At 34.8% G+C, this 23,104-nt stretch overlaps 1 protein-coding gene across 1 annotated transcript; it reads left to right on the top strand.

Annotated features, from left to right (window-relative positions):
- The first annotated feature begins 639 nt into the window (after positions 1–639).
- LOC107037862 lies at positions 640–14,780 on the top strand. Its single transcript, XM_015256640.1, has 7 exons — positions 640–711; positions 4,985–5,171; positions 6,667–6,784; positions 10,655–10,765; positions 10,848–10,952; positions 12,450–12,987; positions 14,673–14,780. Exons 1-7 carry the CDS (start codon positions 691–693, stop codon positions 14,778–14,780), a joined length of 1,188 nt encoding a protein of 395 aa, XP_015112126.1. The 5' UTR covers positions 640–690.
- Positions 14,781–23,104: the final 8,324 nt, after the last annotated feature.

Genomic DNA, 23,104 nt, shown 5'->3' with positions numbered 1-23,104 from the left:
CAACATCTTACCTCAATTTTCGATCCACTGAAACCTAAGTCGGTGTTCAATTTCCGCAATGAATTTGAAAATTCTAGATGGCATTGAAATACCAGTGATAAACTAACACGGAAAACCTCAATTATTCTGAAAACTTCAATTATTCCCAAACTGAATGAGAGCTTCCACGAACGATTTAATCTCAAATTGAATTCAAATTCACAACATTGAGAATTCAAGTGCAACTGTTACTCAATTTTCCAAAAATTTTTAAGTGTAAACTTTCAGTAATTCTATGGAGTTGTAAGAAAACCAGAAGTGATATCAGCCACAAAGGCTGCTATGCTACTATTAATAATTTCAAAATTGATGGATAGGTGTCTAAGGGCAATGAGCGGAGGCTCCGGAAATGCCGCGCAATCTCATTGACTCGGTCAAGGTCATACTCGTTTGGAGATGTTTACCTGTTCGAAAGGTAGGAATGTGGAACATTAACCTGATCGTTTCGAGGAGCATACATACGGACAAGAAATCGGTGAAGGTATATGTTGCTCACATCGGGGACTATGGGTTCAAGAACTTCAGTTTTCCTATGACCGTCGTCCGGGAACCAAGCGCCCTCCTCCCGTGAATATATTTATAAACACCAAAACACTTTTGTCCACCGCTTTACAGTTATTTTGTTCTCCGAAAGATAAAATACTCGTAATAATGGATTTTCGAACGTTTGTTGTAAGTTCCCAATCACTTGTTCTACTTAACGAATTAATTAACAATTTCTATTACTGCGAATTGCGTTGATTTTCCTGCAAATATTTAAATCAATTTCTTGGGTGGAAATTGTCGTAACCATCTGGTAATTGTTTAAACAAATAAACGAGATAATAATGGGTTTCAAAGTGTTTGAACATTCGTAATTACGTGATAATTTCGAGAGTAAATACGACCATTAAGTGAAGGAGCAGTATCTAGTGAATACATAACAGTGGAAATGGCAATAATAATTTCGGTTGCCTAGCCCAACTGAATTTGCAATGCAGGTCGCATTTTCTTGACGGTTGTATTTCCGTGGTAGTCAATACCGGTTCTGAAAGTATCCTATCGTTCCGGTAACCGTAACTCCAATATATGTAACGTGCTCGAGTAATAACGGTTATGTGATGTCTCTCCAAGAGACTGCACGAGGAATACTTTGAGGGTAATTCAATTTTGTGATCGTCGTGTCTTCTTATGCGTGGTGCTCAAAAAAAGAACATTTTAACTACACGGAGGGGAATTTTTGATAAAAAATACCCTACCGTTCTATAAAAGTGTATCATATAAGTCATCGTTTCCTCATTTCTGTCCCGAAATTTAGTAAAAATTAATATATGATGATCAAATTTTATTCTACGTTAGAGAAATTTTATCCTGACGCATAATAAATTTTACCCTTCCAGTCCAATAATTTTCATGTAGATAACAACGAAAATTCTAGAACGGTTGGTAATCTTTACCCTACCGGTACAGTAATTTTTACTCTACCGACGCGATAATTTTTATTTTTATCAGGATAAAATTTCTCTAACGTAGAATAAAATTTGATCATCATATATTAATTTTTACTAAATTTCGGGATAGAAATGAGGAAACGATGACATGATACACTTTTATAGAACGGTAGGATAATTTTTATCAAAAATTTCCCTCCGTGTACTTCATGTTTTTTTTGAGGAATCAAATTTTTGGTGGGGAATATAGTATTGTTTCCGGAGTTTGTTGCACGCATGAAAAAATTCAAAGAAAACCTAGCGAGTTCGCTAGAAAATTCTATTGGAATTCTATAGGGATTCTAGGACATTTCTGTAGGATTTCTATTAGAATTCTATTGGAGAATTCTATTTGTTTTTGCGCTAATTTTATTGGATATTCGATAAGAAAAAGTCAGATTTCGAATTTCTGTTTGAAATTTTCTCTTGAGATTTTTTCTATAAGAATGCTTGGGCATCAATTTTCGAAGTTTTTTTCACTCGCATTCTGTAATGTAAAACGAAACAAAATCCAGCGGGAAAAACTTAGGAAATTTGTGCCCAATAATTTCTAATGGAAAAAAACTCAAGAGAAAAATTCAAACAGAAATTCGAAATCTGTTGACTTTTTCTTATTGAATATTTAATAGAATCAGCGCAAAGAAAAATAAAATTTTTCAGTAGCATTACAATAGAAATCCTGTAGAAACCCCATAGAATTCCTATAGAATTTCAATAGAATCTTCTAGTGAATTCGTTAGGTTTTCGATTGAGTTTGTAATTGTTTAGACGATTTGTAATTGTTCAAATTTAAGTTACAATTTTTTGTAGAATTTTTTTTTAGTAGGGTACTAAATATTTCGAAACTGTCTTAAACACTGTTAGAAAATTACTCCTGAAAAATCTTGAGATTGTGAACAATCAGTCATTCACAAGAAATTTTTCATGTATTTTGTTATTATGGAGAAGATTTCCACCGAATTTTTAAAATTATTTCGTAGATATTTCCCAGATCAATTTTTTATTATTTGGACATCATAGATTTCATCACCTCAAATCAGCTAATGACCGCAGAGGCCAATAACTACGAAAGTATTTTGTTATTGAGAAATCAGTTAGAGTTTAATTCTGGAGTATGCAAGAGAATTGCAATTTTCAGGTCCACATAATAATAAAAATTGTTAAATAATTTGAAAATTCAAAAATCAATTTTTCTGAATTTTAAATCCACTGAAAATTGAGATAACGTGATGTTCAATTTCCGCAATGAATTTGAAAATTCTAAATGTCATTGAAATATCAGTGATGATCTAACATGGAAAACCCAATTATCCTGAATTTCCAACCTAAATGAGAGAGTTCATGAACGATTTGATCTTAAATTGAATTCAAATTCACAGCATTGAGAATTCAAGTGCAACTATCACTTAATTTTTAGAAGTAGAGAATAGTGAAATAAGAATTTAAAAACGAGAACCCATTCGGACGCAAATTCCTAATTTATTAGCAACAATAACTGTACTCATTCATAAAAAAAGTAATTACCCACTTGTTTGTCCTTTTTAACTAAATTGCATAATTTCTTTTTCACAATGTAAAAACCCGTATGTGTATTTTGCTGACATATTTTCGCTACATATGTACATAAATGCAGGAACGCCAGTGAAAGCAGTACTGCATGAAACTCTACGCAGCGGGAGGTTAATAAATGATATAAAAATTCGATAACTACTTCTCGCAATAAACACGACTTGCATAAAATTTGGCAATCTAATCTGGTGACGGAATGGAAAAGAAAATTGAAGATGAGTTGGTGACCCCCCTAAATTGAATTTTCCGCTGACGAATATTCTGCTAGTTTCAGCTTCATTATGATCAAGATATCTCGTAGCAGAAAACACGGACAAAAAAATTGAATAGAAAAACCTATCGAATTCGTTAGAAAATTCTATTGAATTTCTATTGAACTGTTGTATTAGTTTTTGGCCGATTCTATTAAAATGTTCAATAGAAAATATTCAGTAGAAAAAGTCAATAGAATTCAATTTTTCTGTATAACTTATTCTATTGAGATATTTTCTATAGAATTTCCTCGGTTCAAATTTTCCAAGTTTTTTCGATTGATTTTCTTGATGAGAAGAAAAGACAAATGGAATGAAAAAAAATTAGAAAATTTGAGTCGAGCAAATTCTATAGAAAATATATGAAAAGAATAAGTTATCTAGAAAAATCGAATTCAATTGACTTTTTCTATTGAATGTTTCCTATTGAACATGTCAATAGAATCAGCCAAAAACTAATAGAAAGTTTAATAGAAATTCAGTAGAATTTTCCAACGAATTCGATAGGTTTTACTATTAAATTTTTTCGTGCGTGAACAATAAAAGAAAAAATTTCAACGGTGCATTGTACTGTCAATGATGAATATTTGAACTGAATAACAACAATATCCAGGTGCAACCATTCTAAAGAATTTTTTCTCATTATTGTTTCATTCCAATTAAAACATGTACATGGAGAAAAAAGTTGGAGAAAAATTACCTAATAAGTCAGGTAATGGCGAAGTGAACTCAATTTTCAGTACTTTTTCACGCTATTTGAAGAAAATGTACGTGACGAATAGTGAATTTTTTTCCGCTGACTCGGAAAAATTTACTGAACGTGAGGGTAATTTGTGTCGAAACTGTAAAATTTACCCTGCACTCCATCAAAAATTGTCCCAGTGGAGGTGAATTATTACTCAATATTGCGTATAATTTTTCTATAACGGAGAATGATTTTTTACCGAACGCATCCGGTCAAATTTCACTTCCGTTCGTCCCCATGACGTTCAGATGGGTGCACGGAGAGAAATATTCAATAAAAATTACGCATCTTTTCCGTAATTCCCGGAGCAAAATATAGTTATAGGAAATTTTACGGAACCATCACGGAATTTTTCCAGAGCGTTCCGTAATTTTTATCTGAATCGTCTGCGAGAAATTACGATACCGTCACTTAAATTTTCCAAATCGATTCCGTAATCGGTGAGCGAACTGTGAGTTCCGTAATTTTTACTGAACATTCTCTCCGTGTGCAAGAAAAAAGACCCTATCGGTGTGGAAAATTTTCCTGTACAGGAGAATAATTTTTGCATCAATAGATGATTTTTTTTACCAATCGAATCGTGAAATATCCCCAACAAACAGGTATTGTTTCATTAAATTTCGCTCCCCGATTACCTTTCGCACAGTGAAATTTTTCACGATTTTCTAGGTAATTTTCAACTTCGCAGGTAGGGAAGTTATTGTAATCACCTTGGAAATGGAAAACTAGTAGGGGAGAGTCGGGCAAAATGGGACCTTTCGTTATCTTCTCTAATTGTCAATATCTTTATTTATAAATGAAGATCTCAACACGTCCCATTTTGCCCGACCCTCCCCTACTAGTCCAACTGGTATCCATGAAGTTAGTTCATGTACGATTTGGATTTAATCCCGATGTTTGAAAATTTTCAGATGATTCTCATGTGCGTCTCCGCCTTTGCCGAGCCCACTCCCAGCAAGTTGGCTCCTAAAACGAATGACTCGTCCATTCTAGAGGACGAACCACCAGAAGGTTATTACGCCTTTATTGAATCCCCTAATGCGGAACCACCGAAAGTGCGACCTCCACCTTATATTGATAGTGATAAAGAGTGTCATGGTGTGTATTTGAAAAACTATTATTTTGCGATTATTCTGTGTATATTTTTAATTGGAAAATTTGTGCGTCACATGACGCGATCTCAAAAATGACGGTCATTTTGCATCTTTAGTCTGCATGTATGTACGTCTGCGTATATGACCGATTGTTTTTCGACGATAACTGAAAAAATAATTGTTTAAGGAACTTCCGCCGTAAGTATACTTAGTGAAAATTTCGAAATGGTATAAAGACGCAATATTTGGATCATATGTTGTTGAACACATTCAAAAACTATTCCTAAAATTTCAAGTACCTTGTCCACCCCATTTTCGAGATATACATCGTCAAAAATGGAAAAAACAAAAATTGAATGTTTGACGATGCATAGCTCAAAAATGGGGTGGACCAGGGACTTGAAATTTTGGGAATATCTTTTTAATGTGGTCAACAACATATGATCCAAATATTGCGTCTTTATACCATTTCGAAAATTTTACCAAGTATACTTACTGCGGAAGTACCTTAAAGGAATCCAATTGTGATTTTAAATATTGTTCCTACACTGAGAAAAAAATCTCCCAAAAATTAGTGTGCTGTCCCCCAACGCCGGAACATAACATGGGGTCGTCGAAAAATTCATAAGTGGCACCCTAATTTTTGGTGGGACTCCAGCTACTTTTTCGAGGGATTCCCGTAAAAATTAGTGTGCCACATGCGAATTCTCCGATGACTCCCTGTTATGTCCCAGCGTTGGTGAACAGCGCACTAATTTTTGGAAGGATTCTCACAAAATTACGATGTATTTTTTTCTCCGTGTAATGCCATGTCGACCGAGTTTAGTGATACCGTCGAGACTAGACTAGACTAGACATCGAAAGTTTAGAAATCGTAGTAATCACGAAAGACATTGGATCGGTGCATCTCGTCACGAACTTGGAAGAATGCATCACGTCTGAGTTTCAGTATTTTCTGTTTTTTAAATGTTTGTCTTAATATCTGTCTCGTCTCGTCTCGTGAACTTAAAAAACCGAAAATCTCGAGATCCAGGCAAGATAAATCCTCCCGGAATTGTGGCAAGATGCACCGATCCAATGTCTTTCGAGATTGCGACGAGTCCAAAACTTTCGATGTTTTTCCAGACCGCGACGATCTCTTCAAAATAATTCTCGACTAGTCTCGAGGGCATCACTAACCGAGTTCGATCATGAGATTGATAACATTATCTGTTGTTGAAAAAATTCATTTTGAAATCAATATTCAGGGAAATGTCAAAATATATAACATTGAAGCAATGTTGAATTCAATGAATCATTGAATTGAATTTAAAATACATCGTCATAGAAATTCCATTCGAAAGCAAATTGCTAATTAATTAGCAAAAAAATATTGAGTATACTGTGACGAATGCAATTTCCCACTCGTTTATTTGACAATCAATTTTTGTCCGTGGAATATCAATGTGATAATAATATACATTAATATTGATTTCTGATGGGCTTTCATGTCATATTAGATACTGGAAACCAAGGGAAGGGATTCGTATCTGTCCACAATGTTTGCGGTGACCTGAATAAGGGCTACATTCCCAGAAATCCAATGAAACACAACATTGCTGGATCTTCATATCCATTGTAAGTTTTGAGACTCTTTTTCTTTCATATTTGTCAGAGATATTTGTCGAGCCTATCAAAGTAATGAGTCCGCTTATCGAACGATGAAATTTGACGCAAGAGTTTTCAACAGAAAAACATGTCATGAAGTAAATTTCAATTGATAATCGCTTTTTCAATAATGATTATAAAATCTATGAGAAATGGAAAAATTCTATGAGGAAAAAAGTTGCGATATTTCGCATGAGTTCAGAAATGTGTACTCCGAGAAAAATGAAATGTGCACTGAATTACAAAAAAATATTTTCTTCTCAATTCCTAGAAATCCTCAATCCGTGAAATCTCCTGGTAAATAATTTTGTGCTCACACTGAGAGAAAGAAGTCTTTGAACAGAATGAGATACTCTTGTCCCGAGAAAATTTTCGAGTTTTAGAATAAGTCTTCCCATACATTCATGGAGTTAACGTTGTATCTAGAATTTAATGGATTGTGAGAATTCATACATTCTCGATCTGATCACTCATCATCTCCAACTGAGGAATTCTTATTTCGATTGCACGAAGAACGCTTCCGCTATCAATTCAAGTGTATAAAAAATTGATCTTAAGTGTTGTGCTCTTTGTGTAGGATTTTGTGTGATCAAAGTCCTGATGAAAATAAATTCGAGATATAATGCCAACATCAATTTATGGGAAGGACATCATTTATAATTTTAAGAACGCTTAAAAATTCTCTCGGGACAGGAGAATGTGATCTTGTTGGAAAACTTTTTTTCTCTCAGTCCGAGAACGAAATTATTTATCAGATTTCACGATTAAAAATTTTTTTTTTTATTCGTCATTTGTTAAATTGATTAAATACGCACTTTAAATTTCAGTGGATTTATCATATTAGGCGGTTAAACTATATTGGATCAATGTGTCCATAGAAAACAAAGAAGAAGGAATAATACACGAACAGAATATAAAATGAAAAATTACTATGTGAACGTCGTAATTGAGAACCAAACATGAAAAACTTCAATATTTAATTGATTTTAATCGAACGTTCACTATGTAAAATTAATTTTTTTTACGATTTGATATAGTAATTTTTGACGAACAAAACAGGATAAGATGCACGAATGAAAATAGTATATTTCAGGGCGAGTGCCATAGGATTTTTTACTCGTGTGGAGTTGGTGTCCGAGCCGAAGGCGAGGACTGGCCAGCCACGCTATTAAAAAAACCCCATGGCACTTGTTGTGAACGATATGTTTCCGTAGTGATTTTCACTTTTACGAGTTTGGGGAAGGGCCAAAACCAATCCCCGAACAAGGAAAAGTGAAGGTCAGTACGAAAAAATAATTTTCAAAAGTGTTAAAAACGCCCAATTTTTTACCAATTTTTACTATTGAACGAGGAGAAAGTACTTAAATCGGACCATATGAATTTTTACTATGTTAAATTGTAATTTTTTCTTACGATTTGAAACTTTATTTTACACTCTCGCGCCTCCTAGATTGTAGTCGAGGAAATTACAGAAATTACTATGTGGACTAGTAAAAATTCCAGCGGACGATGAGAGCGTCGATTGATTTCAATTCTTGGAATCCCTTCCTCCGTCGACCACGCAATGGCTCGGGTGGCGGATTCTATAACTCTAAAAATTCCATTCTCCTCTCACACCTCCTCTTTTTCAGAATGAATATAGGTGGGGCAAAATTTTTGCTTACACTGAAAGAAAAATAGGATTCTTCTGACTATATTCCATCACCATCGAATTATAGTCAAAAAGTCCTCAACAATTGTTCATGGGTTACGGTAACTACGGCCAAAGAAGTAATTACTACAATGAAATGTAGTCATTGCAACTATTTTATAGTTCTCCTCACGATAGATTTGTCGTGGTTACTGTTGAACTTTGGTTAGTTCAACTGCATTTTGATTTGCAAAAATTACGCTTGTGAAGTTACTATAATGTTATGTGCCGCATACAAAAAAAAATCGTATCGTTCACCAAAACTGCCTCAACTATTTTCTTATTGTAAATCAAACTTCAGGTTTTTCTCTCAGTGTATAAGGTGAAACTAAAAGAATACAACTTTAGTCAAATCATTTCAAAATATTGTTTTGGCTTTTTTTACCGATAATAATTTTTAAGAATGATAAAGAAGATTAAATATGGTTTTTCACTTCGGTTATTCAAAAAATCCCCTTCTCCCTCGTTCTTCCCCGCAAATATTCGTTTTGAAACGGAGAGAGAATATTTTTTCAACCGACGAAGTAATAATTCATCTTTATACTTCTAAATTTTACTCGTGTCAATTGAAAATTCAATTCTTATGCTGCTATTTTCCACTATACCGACTCGCAATTTTTACTATGTTGAACAGTAATTTTTCAACAGACTCTATAATATTTTAATTTTGCTAAATATTAGCCTCATAGGTATATCCTCATCAGGTTTTAATTACGATAATCATATTGATTGTCATATAAGACGACTATCTTGTACTTGACCTTAAATGAACCCCTTTAATGATTATTCATTTCTCCTAAATATCTTATTTCCTAGAAGAAAGAATTTCGATTAATTTTTTAGTGTTGATAATTATTGAGGGGGTTCACTCAAGGTCATAACTTGTTATCATATCTTGTAATTATATCTTTTAGAGCAATATAATTGTCATAATTGAAACTTAATGAAGATTGCCTGAGAATGCCTCGACTAGAGAAATACAGTACTGAAAAAATAAATATTTCTCTAAAGTAAATGGATATTTGGCAAAAATAATTTTTTTCTCAGTGGCTTTTTCATACTAAAAATTCACAGAATATACACGAAAAAATTTAGAAGAAAAACCTGGCGAATTCGCTGGACAATTCTATTGAATTTCTGTTGAAATTTCTATTAGTTTTTGGCCGATTAGGTTTTGGTTTTCTACTGAAATTTTCAATGTAAAATATTCCACAGAACAAGTCAATAGAATTCGATTTTTCTATACAACTTATTCTGCTGAGATATTTTCTATACAATTTCCTCTGCTCAATATTTCCAAGTTTTTTTTCATTTTATTTTTCATTTCTTTTCATTCAGAAAATTAAACTAAAATTTAGAAAATTTAAACCGAGGAAATTCTGTGCAAAATATTTCAATGGAGTACGTTGCACAAAGAAATCGAATTCTATTGACTTTTTAAAAAAAAAAGACAATAGAATCTACATCTATTCTATTGACTTTTTGGAAAAAGTGAATTTCTTTTTGGAGAGTGAATTTCTGTGGTTCCCGGTAGCTTAGTCGGTAAGAGTGCCCGGCGCGTATCTGGGAGACCCGGGTTCGATTCCCGGCTGGGTGAAGCGGAAATTTTTTCTCTCTAAATTCTAATTCTCTTAGAATTTTTTTTTTCTATTCTATTCTATTCTATTGACTTTTTCCAAAAAGTCAATAGAATAGAAAAGTCAACAGAATGATAAAATCGGCCAAAAACTAATAGAAAGATTGATAGAAATCCAATGGAATTGTCTAGCGAATTCGCTAGGTTTTTCTCTTAAATTTTTCCGTGCGTTCTACTATGTTCCCACAATAAAAACTAATTTTATATTCTTCCGTGTATATATTTGCAGTTCAACCAAAAGAAATACCCAGTAGAAAATTCGGTGTTGATTTTGGTAATCTACTAGTTGGTACAGTCATTATTTTATGATGACTGATAAAAACTAAATCTCTACCCCCATCTCTTGATAATCTTTGAAGATCTATTGTATTAGAATTATCAGCGATTAAACAATTAGACGCACGCATATAACATAGACAATGAAAAACTGGGCCAAGGACCATATATCAACCGGACTCATTACCTAGTATAATAAAAACGTCACAAAAAATAGTAATTTATCTCTATGTTACAGTGAGCTGATAAAAAATCACACGTTAAAATTCCTGAGCAAAGCATTACCCATACTCAAGGCTGATGACTCACTGCCGAAAGTCGCAAGGATTCAGCCGTTCTCACAGAATTCGTATGCATCTAATGAAAAAACTCTGTTATGACATGATGGCAAGTAGAATCAAATTACTTTATCAACTGAAAATTTATTACAGAGTACATACTGACGAAAAGCGAAGCAGGAATAAGCGGGCAGTAGAAACTGATGAGAACGCAGAGACTGACAGAAGTGGACGCAAATATTGCGAAGATGGTGGAGTGTGAGTAATTCAATTCAGATCTTTATAAAATAATGGATTCATTAATAAGTAGACAATGTTATAAAAATTGAGTGATTACATAAGATGAGGAAATTTCAATTGATGATCATTTTTAAATAAAGACTGTAAAATCTGAGAGCAATGGAAAAATTCTACGAGGAAAAATTGCATTCGCAATTCGTTGCGATATTTCGCATGAATCCTTATTTTGAGATTTCAAAGATCTTAAGGATATCCAAGTACTTTGCCAATTTTCTCTCCAGTGAAATGCTTACCTAGTTTTGCAGTCGACCATCAGAGCTTTCATTTGAGTCCCATTTGACCTCAAGTTTCTGGACATTCTACAATGATTTTATTATAAACTTTGCAAATCTCATTTTGAATCTCGGTATTGAACCGTTAGAAAACATTTCAAAAATCTGAAAAAAATTAAAAAGTCTACTTGTAGAAGAAAATAGATGAAATAATTTAAAAATTGTTATTTTTGAAAATTACGAACATTTTCTATGAATAATTTATAAACAATCAATTTTTCACTACAAAAATCATTTGTTTCGAATCGTAACAAATGTATTCATATTCAAAATTTGACCAGAAATTGATGGCATGCCTTAAAAAATACGGTTTCCGAAAGTGTAAACAATTGCAATTATTTATTTATAAACACCGAATGTTTAAAAAGATAATAATTCCATGTAAAATGTAATTTGAATAATGCTGAATATTCATAATTTTTTTCAAATTTTTCGAACGCAACTGAATAGACAAATTCGATCATTGAAAATAGTCGAATGTATGGTGTAGTCCGTACCCACCTATAAGATACTTGGATATCCTTAAACTGAGACTTTCGGAAGTCTCAACTCGAGTCATTCGAAACTTTCAACTTGAGACGTTCGAAAGTCTTGACTTGAGACTTTCAAAAATTTCAGGTGGAGAGTTTCAGAGCTCAATTGAAGTTTTTCAAAAGTCTCATATTGAAATTTATTTTTTATTTTTTTATTCCATATGTATACCCTCCCGGGTTTTTACATTTTGTTGTTCCCTTCCCTATCTGCGTTACCATGGGCCGACTTCCTTTATCCCCAACTGCACCCCATTCGGGATTGGACTGATACGGAAACCATGGAAAACCTCAGTCGTGTAGCCGGCCGATAATGCAGGGATTGCACTGTGTCCATTGGTCACACTGACTCAATGGGCATAATGGTTTTCTACATTCGTGCCTAGCGACTGTAGTCCCACGCGGTTAGGTGTGCCTAAGCGGACACCCATCCAAGTACTGGGCAGACTGAACGCTGCTTAGCTTGGATGACCGCCAGAGCCACACATTCCCACGTGACCACTACAGCCACGAAATTGAAATAGATCTTTTTTGAATAATTTTATCAACACATAAATTGGAAACCACTTTTCTTCACATGTACCATGCAATATCAATGAAAAGGGACATTTTCATTTTCACATTAATAACAAAAAATGTTGGTATGATGGCAGATTCTGTATGTTATACAAGGCAATTCAGCCCCTAGCCTCCTCAGCAGCAGAGCGTAGAGACGAGCCAGCCCCCCCAGAATACCGTCAAAAACCCCCAACCTCCGAGAAACCAGAATACTCTGGACCCCCAACCCCATGCCCCGCCAAAGTTGAATATGCCACTCCAGTCTTTGCGAAGAATTACCAGGGGACCTGGAGATACGTCGTGCAGATTCCTTACGAAGGCTACTTCACCCAGACGATTGAGTTAACCCGGTGTATGCAGGCAAGGTGTCACTATCTCGATGGAGGCTGTTTGTCATCGCCTCGATGGACCAGTCTCCTAGTAGCTGAAATTTTCTATCCGGACACATTTCTCGAGGAGAATCCAGCTGGAAGATTACCGGGCTTGAGAGAACCAGTGGCAGGATCACCGCCTCCGGTGCAAGATTACCAGAATTTCCAGATGTATTTACAGAAAAGGGCGGGAGAAAATGAAGGTCGCAGCACAAATCAGCAGCATCATTGTGATGGTGTTGACGAGAGAGGATGTTTCCAGGTAATTTGTATGCCATGTTGTACAATGTAATAGACCGCCACAACGTAACTAGTCAATTCTGTTGTGGAAATAAACCCTCGCTCACTCGATCTCGGCCGCTAGCCTTCATCCGTCGCACGGTTAACGCAGCGCCGCTGTTGCCACATTGGCGCTTACCGTTATGCGCGCCTTCCAAGTGTAGCAGTAAATGTAGCAACGCTGTCGCTTGAGCGGTCGACAGGGACTCACTCGTAGCGGGCAGCGCGGCGCTTTTCCGTCCGTTCGGGGTTTCTTTTCTTCTTTTAGCTAAACAAATTTCCCGAGAAAAAGGCGGACAACGCCAACGGGTAATAAAAGAATTGAACTAGGAACTCTAATTTTTTTTTCGAATTTTTAAGCGTCGAGGGTTAATCCTAGCCTGCTCAGGTAGGAATTGATGATGGAGACAAAGCTCATCAAGTCGTGATCCAAGCCTTGAATTAAGAAGTTTTAAAGGCTCAATCGCGCTTCTTTCTAAGTAATTATATCATTATTTATAGATATTTGTTTGAATGATTTCTGATTCTTTTATCAATCTTTCTGTCGATTACAAGAACTCCATAAAAAAGGCTGGGGTAAGACCGTTAGTAATGGTCGATAACCTGATAAGGATTAATTGTGATGATTGATTAATTAACAATGGATTAAGAAAAATTATCAGTATTATTTTTTATCGATTATTTATTCTGAATCATTATCCGCACACCTGTAACTGAAATACAATGAAATTAAACATTGGAAAAATTGCTCCTACTGAGAAGGATTCGATCCGGGGTCCTTCTGATCCGTAGTCTGGCGTGTTTCCACTACGTCATCTGAAACTTTTTACGACGAGATATTTTCCTCGGGTATATAAATACAACGTGGTGTTCTTTTGTTTATCCATGAATGCAATTATTACGAATTGAATAAAAAAATAGGTCCGATGTATTAATAAGTTCAAAATCCATTAGTCGATTAATTGCAGGTGAGGGTAATTATAATTATGCAATCTCGTACTCAAAGGGCTGCCGCAAACCAGGTTTCGACTTAGCTTGGATGATGTGGCGGATATTTATGACTATCTTTGTGGAAGATGTACAAAGTTTTCACCATCATTAATTGATGGCCATTATTCCAAGAATTACGGAAATGAATTGAAAGTAGACGTTATGCTTGAAGACCGGCTAAGCCCCGCATGAGATAACTTCCGAAAAAACTCATTAAAAAATGTCCCAAAATTTGTATGCCTCATTGATTTTATCTAAAAGCATATTCTGCCATTTGTAACCACGTCCAAAGCCCCTGATTAGAGAAAATTCACTCTCATTCTAACTGGAAATTAAAAAAACGGCGGGTTGACGGGACGCGACTGATCGTGTCAGCGAAATATTTCACACGGTGTTGCCACTCTTGTGGCTGCCGGGAGATCACAAGAGGAGAAAGATCTCCGCGCCGCTTCACTCTCCAAATGAACTATGGCAACGGCGCGCTCAGATTTACATTACGGCGCGGCGCCGCGATGCGAGTAACCACGTCGGGCAGTTTCACGCGAGTAACGAAGGATTAAAATATTTCTCTCATTACTGAATAGTTATTATGAACTCACCTGGATAGCAGAGTAAAGTAATTGGCTTAAAATGCTTGAATGAATGAAAAAAACTCATCAAGACGACTCTTTATCATAGGTTCGACTCTACTACGACTGGTTTCTCGTGCCCGGAAGCTGCAAGTGTTGGCGGCCTGATTACTTCAATCGCTACGTTCGTCGTACAAGCAGCACTCCGGAGTTATAAAGACTTCTCTAATAATCATTTAAAAAAAGGACACTGGTAATGGGCCGATTTACGACATCGCTGATTCAAGGAAGGACGATCGGACATGATAATAACTACTGATGAGTCGCTGTTGTCATTGAAATACTGTGTCCATCATGTCAATAATCCCTCATTATTGGTGTTACTATTACAAAAATGACTGACGGTGATAGGAGATTCTAGTAGATGATAATTGTAAGTCGATAACAACTGATGTTCAGCCTTTTGTTCACAACGTTCTATATAGAATGAAAATATATATAGGGTGTAACTACCCCAGCAGAGTATCTGTGCTATGCATCAGATGGAAATTTAAGTACTTCCATTTTTCTTGTAATTTATTTATATTTAAAATAGTCCAAAAAATTAATTGGATGATAAAAGCATGATATTTCTAAATTCTCACATGTATTCGTAGAAAATACTCTTCGGAAAGTTTAATTTAACAGACGAAGTTTAATCTAAAAAATCATTATTGAAAAACCACGAATCCTATGGAGATGTTTTTAGTACGAAAATATGAATGGCACTTGGGTCACCTTAAGAAGGAAGATTATGGCGAAAATAACTAATGATTGTTGTTGAATGAACTCGATGACAAGCCGTAACTGTCCAGAATGCAGTGAGAGAAAATATTAGCTCTGCCGCAGAAGTATGTTCCACGTGAGAATATTCGATGGAGTGGAATAGATTTAGTTAAGGGAAATTAACCAATTTGATAGAAGAAAATTTAATATATTAGATGATGGATCACGAGAATTTGGAGCATAAATAAAACAACGCTGGTCAAATTGTCATTTACGCGGCGTTTCGCTGATATATTTCAGTCTCCTCAGGCTCTTGACATGACTAGCGTATAGTCGATTTAGTAAATACAGGTCTCATACGGGAATTACACACTCGCATTATAGCAGATAGACACAACGAAATCAACAGCAATTTGCACTCTGCAATTTGCAAAATGTAATATCTTTCACAAAAATTAAATTTTTGAGAACAGGACTGGCTAATTCTACACCGGTAGAAATTTCTTGAAATTTCAGTCACAGCGGCATCTTAATTTTCGATTTTGTGAGTTTGAATTCAATTTCAAATGAAAGCATTTCACAAAATTTCTCATTCATCTTGAAAATTGAAGAAAATTGGGCTTTTTATGTTAAATAATCATTAATTTTTCAACGAAAGCTTGAATTTCGAAAATCATCGTGAAAATTGAACATCATATACAGTTCAATTTTCAATAGATTGAGAATTCAGAAAAGAATTATTGCCTGAATGTTCAAAATTTTCAACGTTTTTCAGAAAATCGGAAATTAGTTGAATACTCAAGAAATTAACTCATTCGTCGATGAAGAAATACACAGAAATCTCATGTAACTTTGTCGTTGTAGATTCCTCTTGAAATTATCATTTGTTTCATGAAAATTATAAGTGTTTATTAGGCAAAGATATATACTTCTCAGTAACATACACTGGATAAAACCGGAGCCTCATAATTCTCTGAAAGACATAAATGTCCCATGAGACAATTACGACTACGAAAATTATCATGTTTTGGTGAAAACTTTCTTTTTATCTATACACGGAGAGAAATGTTCAGTAAAAATTACGGAACTCACAGTTCGCTCCCCGATTACGGAATCGACTCAGAGAATTCAGGTGACGGTATCGTAATTTTCCGCAGGAGATTCAGCTAAAAATTAGGGAACGCTCTGGAAAAATTCCGTGACAGTTCCGTAAAATTTCCTACAACCACATTTCGCTCCGGAATTACGGAAAAAATACGTAATTTTTATTGAAAATTTCTCTCCGTGATTCAACACGACAAAAGATCTCTCCAAGGGAATACACTTTTTCGTCAGAGCTAATTTTTTCTCTCAGTGTGCGCAGTTGTTCAGCAATGTTACTTGTCTTCGCTATTACCACGTGCAATTAGAGGTCTGCGCAATACAGATCGACCAGATAAATTTGCAATCCCCCAACACGTTCATCATTCTCACCACCAATATGTATTAACTCGATTAAATATACACAATTCATCAATTCAAAATGTCTAATTCAATTCCACCTGCATTAACAATACATTATTGAAGAATGAATGCGCTGCATAAAGAAACGGTAAAAAGGTAAGAAAAGAATCAAGGCTGAACTCACGTGCATCAACCTCTAGAATGACGATAAGGATTGTCGAGTGAATGTTGATGCATCATGTGACTGGGCATCGTTATTCACAAGAAAGAAGAAAAAAAAGGTGAATCCCCCCAGCGACATTTCCTTGATGTCGACCGAATCAAGGAAATACTTTTCTCGTGACTATTTATTTGTCCCTCAATTGAATTTTTCAATCCTCTTCCAGCGAGCGATCTCGTCATGTGACAGTTTAATTGATACCAGTTGACCCTCGTGGTAGAAAACAGTGGCTCCGCAGTTTCACTGTACGCTTTTATAACCGGGCGGTATGATTTTTTGTTATCTATCTATCTATAACATCACGTGCTTCTCAATCTCGTGACTCACACGTGAAAACCCGTTTAACTCGCAACACTAGCCATCGACGATGTCAATAACCCAGGGCTCAAGGATATTCATCCCCTCGGGAAAAATAGTTAATGGATTATTCATGAAATAGCCGAAATGAGAATTAACGATGAGTTTTTGTAATTAAAGAATGATGATGACATTCATGGAGTGATAAATAAAAACGAGTCACATGCTGTTGGACCACTCCCAATTTACGACTGATTAATGGTCATTTGAGGGATAATTGGGAATTTGTTTACACTAGTGGTTTTCGTTCAAATTTTTTCCTTTTTTGCATGTTGAAATCAACATTTAGGCGATGAATGCTAGAAAAGTCTAGAATATTCTGAAATGTTGTCGGAGCAACTAGAGCATCGATGATTAAAGCACAACAAAAACAAATGTCTGAGTTTCACATACCTTTTGTAGAAATTTTCCCGACACTATAAAATGTCTGAATAAAATAAAAATGTGTCTGAATTTCAGACGAACAGGTGCCCAAACATCTTAATTCTTGTTTGAAATTCAGACAATTTTTCATTTTATTCACACGTTTTTTAATATCTGGAAAATGACTGCAAAAAGTGTGTGAAATTCAGACATTCGTTTTTACTGTGAGGGTCTCAGAGGTAAGCTCTCAAATTCATCGACAAGTTTTTATGAATTTTTACTGTAATTTTACGATAAAATCACGCGAAATTAATGTTAAAACTCCCTCGCAGAAAACGGCTGTAGTGGTCTGGAGGTTTTTATAACTTTCTAGAAACGTCCCTGACTTTCCGAAACGTTAGCTTCTGCATTATAATCACGAAATTCGTAAAGATTTGTAGAACTCAGGATATGGATTATGGGATAGTTGGAAAAATCAGTAAAGTGTATCCTATAATCGCATAATCCACATCCTGAGTTAATTTAGTAACATAGAAATGAACATTGAACGAAATCGGAGGGGGGGGAGTGATACTATATATTTACCCGATTCCCGAATGGTTTAGAGGATTCCGTACTGTTCTGAACCTTCCATGAATTTCGGGAGAAACGGCCATCCCAAATTGTATAGTTTGTTTACATATTACACTGAGAGAAAAACAACAGAGAACTGAAACCGTTAAAAATTTTTGTCTGAATTTTGCGTGCCAAATTCCGAAAATGTTTATCGTGTTCCAATTCCACTGAAATTTCAGGAAATCTTCTCATTGAAAATTTTGAATTTCGTGAAAAAATCAAATAGAACTGTAAATTTCTGTTCCATTTTTCCCTCAAAATGAATAGAAAAGGAGAAAATTCTGGTGAATCTATTCTTAAATTTTTAGGACAGTGACACTGAATGCGATTTAGTGAAAAAAAAATCATGAAATTTCAGATTTCACTGACAATTTAATGCAATTCGACACTAAATATTCATATTCGATTGGAAATTAAAATAAATTAACGAATTCTCGTCTTTATACCCCTTAAATATCTGGACCTAAGACCTAATTTTTTCGCTCAGAGTACAATAGTTTGCGTGTACAAGCAAATTATTATTCATGAAATAATTGAAAAACAACTTTGAACAAATAGTTTGCGGTTAGCTATCTTTCTCTGTGTGAATAAACGGAAATTAATTCATATGTGAATGAGGAAAACGACAAAAGTTATTTTCAGCCGCATATTAACTATATTCTATTTTTTTCATACTCTTTTCAAGGAAGAATTTTAATATGGACATCTACTTCGTCAGTAGCATCGAGATATGTGAGGCCTTCTCTCAATAATGTATGAGAAGACATGAAAATGGATATTTTTTTTATTGTTAAACCTCTTACAACCTCATAACCCATTCATCGCCACGAATGAAGATTTAGCTTATCCCGATGATTTTTACCCACTAATTACTACATTTTGAGAAATCCCTTATGNGAATTCAGGTGACGGTATCGTAATTTTCCGCAGGAGATTCAGCTAAAAATTAGGGAACGCTCTGGAAAAATTCCGTGACAGTTCCGTAAAATTTCCTACAACCACATTTCGCTCCGGAATTACGGAAAAAATACGTAATTTTTATTGAAAATTTCTCTCCGTGATTCAACACGACAAAAGATCTCTCCAAGGGAATACACTTTTTCGTCAGAGCTAATTTTTTCTCTCAGTGTGCGCAGTTGTTCAGCAATGTTACTTGTCTTCGCTATTACCACGTGCAATTAGAGGTCTGCGCAATACAGATCGACCAGATAAATTTGCAATCCCCCAACACGTTCATCATTCTCACCACCAATATGTATTAACTCGATTAAATATACACAATTCATCAATTCAAAATGTCTAATTCAATTCCACCTGCATTAACAATACATTATTGAAGAATGAATGCGCTGCATAAAGAAACGGTAAAAAGGTAAGAAAAGAATCAAGGCTGAACTCACGTGCATCAACCTCTAGAATGACGATAAGGATTGTCGAGTGAATGTTGATGCATCATGTGACTGGGCATCGTTATTCACAAGAAAGAAGAAAAAAAAGGTGAATCCCCCCAGCGACATTTCCTTGATGTCGACCGAATCAAGGAAATACTTTTCTCGTGACTATTTATTTGTCCCTCAATTGAATTTTTCAATCCTCTTCCAGCGAGCGATCTCGTCATGTGACAGTTTAATTGATACCAGTTGACCCTCGTGGTAGAAAACAGTGGCTCCGCAGTTTCACTGTACGCTTTTATAACCGGGCGGTATGATTTTTTGTTATCTATCTATCTATAACATCACGTGCTTCTCAATCTCGTGACTCACACGTGAAAACCCGTTTAACTCGCAACACTAGCCATCGACGATGTCAATAACCCAGGGCTCAAGGATATTCATCCCCTCGGGAAAAATAGTTAATGGATTATTCATGAAATAGCCGAAATGAGAATTAACGATGAGTTTTTGTAATTAAAGAATGATGATGACATTCATGGAGTGATAAATAAAAACGAGTCACATGCTGTTGGACCACTCCCAATTTACGACTGATTAATGGTCATTTGAGGGATAATTGGGAATTTGTTTACACTAGTGGTTTTCGTTCAAATTTTTTCCTTTTTTGCATGTTGAAATCAACATTTAGGCGATGAATGCTAGAAAAGTCTAGAATATTCTGAAATGTTGTCGGAGCAACTAGAGCATCGATGATTAAAGCACAACAAAAACAAATGTCTGAGTTTCACATACCTTTTGTAGAAATTTTCCCGACACTATAAAATGTCTGAATAAAATAAAAATGTGTCTGAATTTCAGACGAACAGGTGCCCAAACATCTTAATTCTTGTTTGAAATTCAGACAATTTTTCATTTTATTCACACGTTTTTTAATATCTGGAAAATGACTGCAAAAAGTGTGTGAAATTCAGACATTCGTTTTTACTGTGAGGGTCTCAGAGGTAAGCTCTCAAATTCATCGACAAGTTTTTATGAATTTTTACTGTAATTTTACGATAAAATCACGCGAAATTAATGTTAAAACTCCCTCGCAGAAAACGGCTGTAGTGGTCTGGAGGTTTTTATAACTTTCTAGAAACGTCCCTGACTTTCCGAAACGTTAGCTTCTGCATTATAATCACGAAATTCGTAAAGATTTGTAGAACTCAGGATATGGATTATGGGATAGTTGGAAAAATCAGTAAAGTGTATCCTATAATCGCATAATCCACATCCTGAGTTAATTTAGTAACATAGAAATGAAATTTGAACGAAATCGGAGGGGGGGGAGTGATACTATATATTTACCCGATTCCCGAATGGTTTAGAGGATTCCGTACTGTTCTGAACCTTCCATGAATTTCGGGAGAAACGGCCATCCCAAATTGTATAGTTTGTTTACATATTACACTGAGAGAAAAACAACAGAGAACTGAAACCGTTAAAAATTTTTGTCTGAATTTTGCGTGCCAAATTCCGAAAATGTTTATCGTGTTCCAATTCCACTGAAATTTCAGGAAATCTTCTCATTGAAAATTTTGAATTTCGTGAAAAAATCAAATAGAACTGTAAATTTCTGTTCCATTTTTCCCTCAAAATGAATAGAAAAGGAGAAAATTCTGGTGAATCTATTCTTAAATTTTTAGGACAGTGACACTGAATGCGATTTAGTGAAAAAAAAATCATGAAATTTCAGATTTCACTGACAATTTAATGCAATTCGACACTAAATATTCATATTCGATTGGAAATTAAAATAAATTAACGAATTCTCGTCTTTATACCCCTTAAATATCTGGACCTAAGACCTAATTTTTTCGCTCAGAGTACAATAGTTTGCGTGTACAAGCAAATTATTATTCATGAAATAATTGAAAAACAACTTTGAACAAATAGTTTGCGGTTAGCTATCTTTCTCTGTGTGAATAAACGGAAATTAATTCATATGTGAATGAGGAAAACGACAAAAGTTATTTTCAGCCGCATATTAACTATATTCTATTTTTTTCATACTCTTTTCAAGGAAGAATTTTAATATGGACATCTACTTCGTCAGTAGCATCGAGATATGTGAGGCCTTCTCTCAATAATGTATGAGAAGACATGAAAATGGATATTTTTTTTATTGTTAAACCTCTTACAACCTCATAACCCATTCATCGCCACGAATGAAGATTTAGCTTATCCCGATGATTTTTACCCACTAATTACTACATTTTGAGAAATCCCTTATGTCACTTTATTGCCTCCATTGAGTTCATAAAACTCACTCAACCAAATAAATCTATCTCAAATCCAGTAGCTTAATTGGGAAGAGTGCTCGGCGTGTAATTGGGAGACCCGGGTTCGAATCCCGGCTGGGCGCGACGGGATTTTTTCTCTCTAAATTCTAATTCACTTTGAATTTTCTTGGAATCTGTCACTATCCCAATTTCGAAAAGAAGTTATTAGACAAGTGCCTAAAACCGCATGAGATAAAATGTTTGCTAACACGGATGAAAAAATTTAATAGAAAAACCTGTCGAATTCGTTAGAAAATTCTATTGAATTTCTATTGAACTATTCTATTAGTTTTTGGCCGATTCTATTGAAATGTTTAATAGAAAATATACAGTAGAAAAAGTCAATAGAATTCAATTTTTCTATATAACTTATTCTATTGAGATATTTTCTATAGAATTTCCTCGGCTCAAATTTTCTAAGTTTTTTCGTTTGATTTTCTTGATGAGAAGGAAAGAAAAATAGAATTTAAAAAACTTAGAAAATTTGAGTCGAGCAAATTCTATAGAAAATATATGAAAAGAATAAGTTATATAGAAAAATCGAATTCTGTCAACTTTTTTTATTGAATTTTTTCTATTGAACATGTCAACAGAATCAGCCAAAAACTAATAGAAAGTTTAATAGAAATTCAATAGAATTTTCTAACGAAATACGGTGAAAAAAAAATACAGTATTCACGTGCATTATTTGCCATAATACGCATTATAAATTTCCATAAAGAAAACAAATGAACATTGAAATTTTTTGTTGGAATGTTAAAACTCTCACAACTTTATAGCTTACAACCCATTCATCACGACAAATGAAGATTAGCTTATCCCAATGATGTTTAAATAGAACGTACGATATTGCGAGAAATTCCTTATGTCATTTTATGTGGCATAAAATAGTATAGACCACTCGGGCATAAACTTCGTTTTCAACGAATGTGAATACAGACCTCGCCTTCGGCTCGGCCTGTAAACTTCACATTCGTCGAAAACGAAATTTGTGCCCTTGTACTCTAATGTACTATTATCACCTCAATTGAGTTAATAAAACTGCTATTCGACTACCTAAACA

Source organism: Diachasma alloeum, unplaced genomic scaffold, assembly GCF_001412515.2.
Source record: "Diachasma alloeum isolate Michigan unplaced genomic scaffold, Dall2.0 Dall_scaffold_00271, whole genome shotgun sequence".
Lineage (NCBI taxonomy): Eukaryota > Metazoa > Arthropoda > Insecta > Hymenoptera > Braconidae > Diachasma > Diachasma alloeum.
Note: the sequence above shows the minus strand (reverse complement) of the source record. Positions and strands in the feature narration are given on the sequence as shown.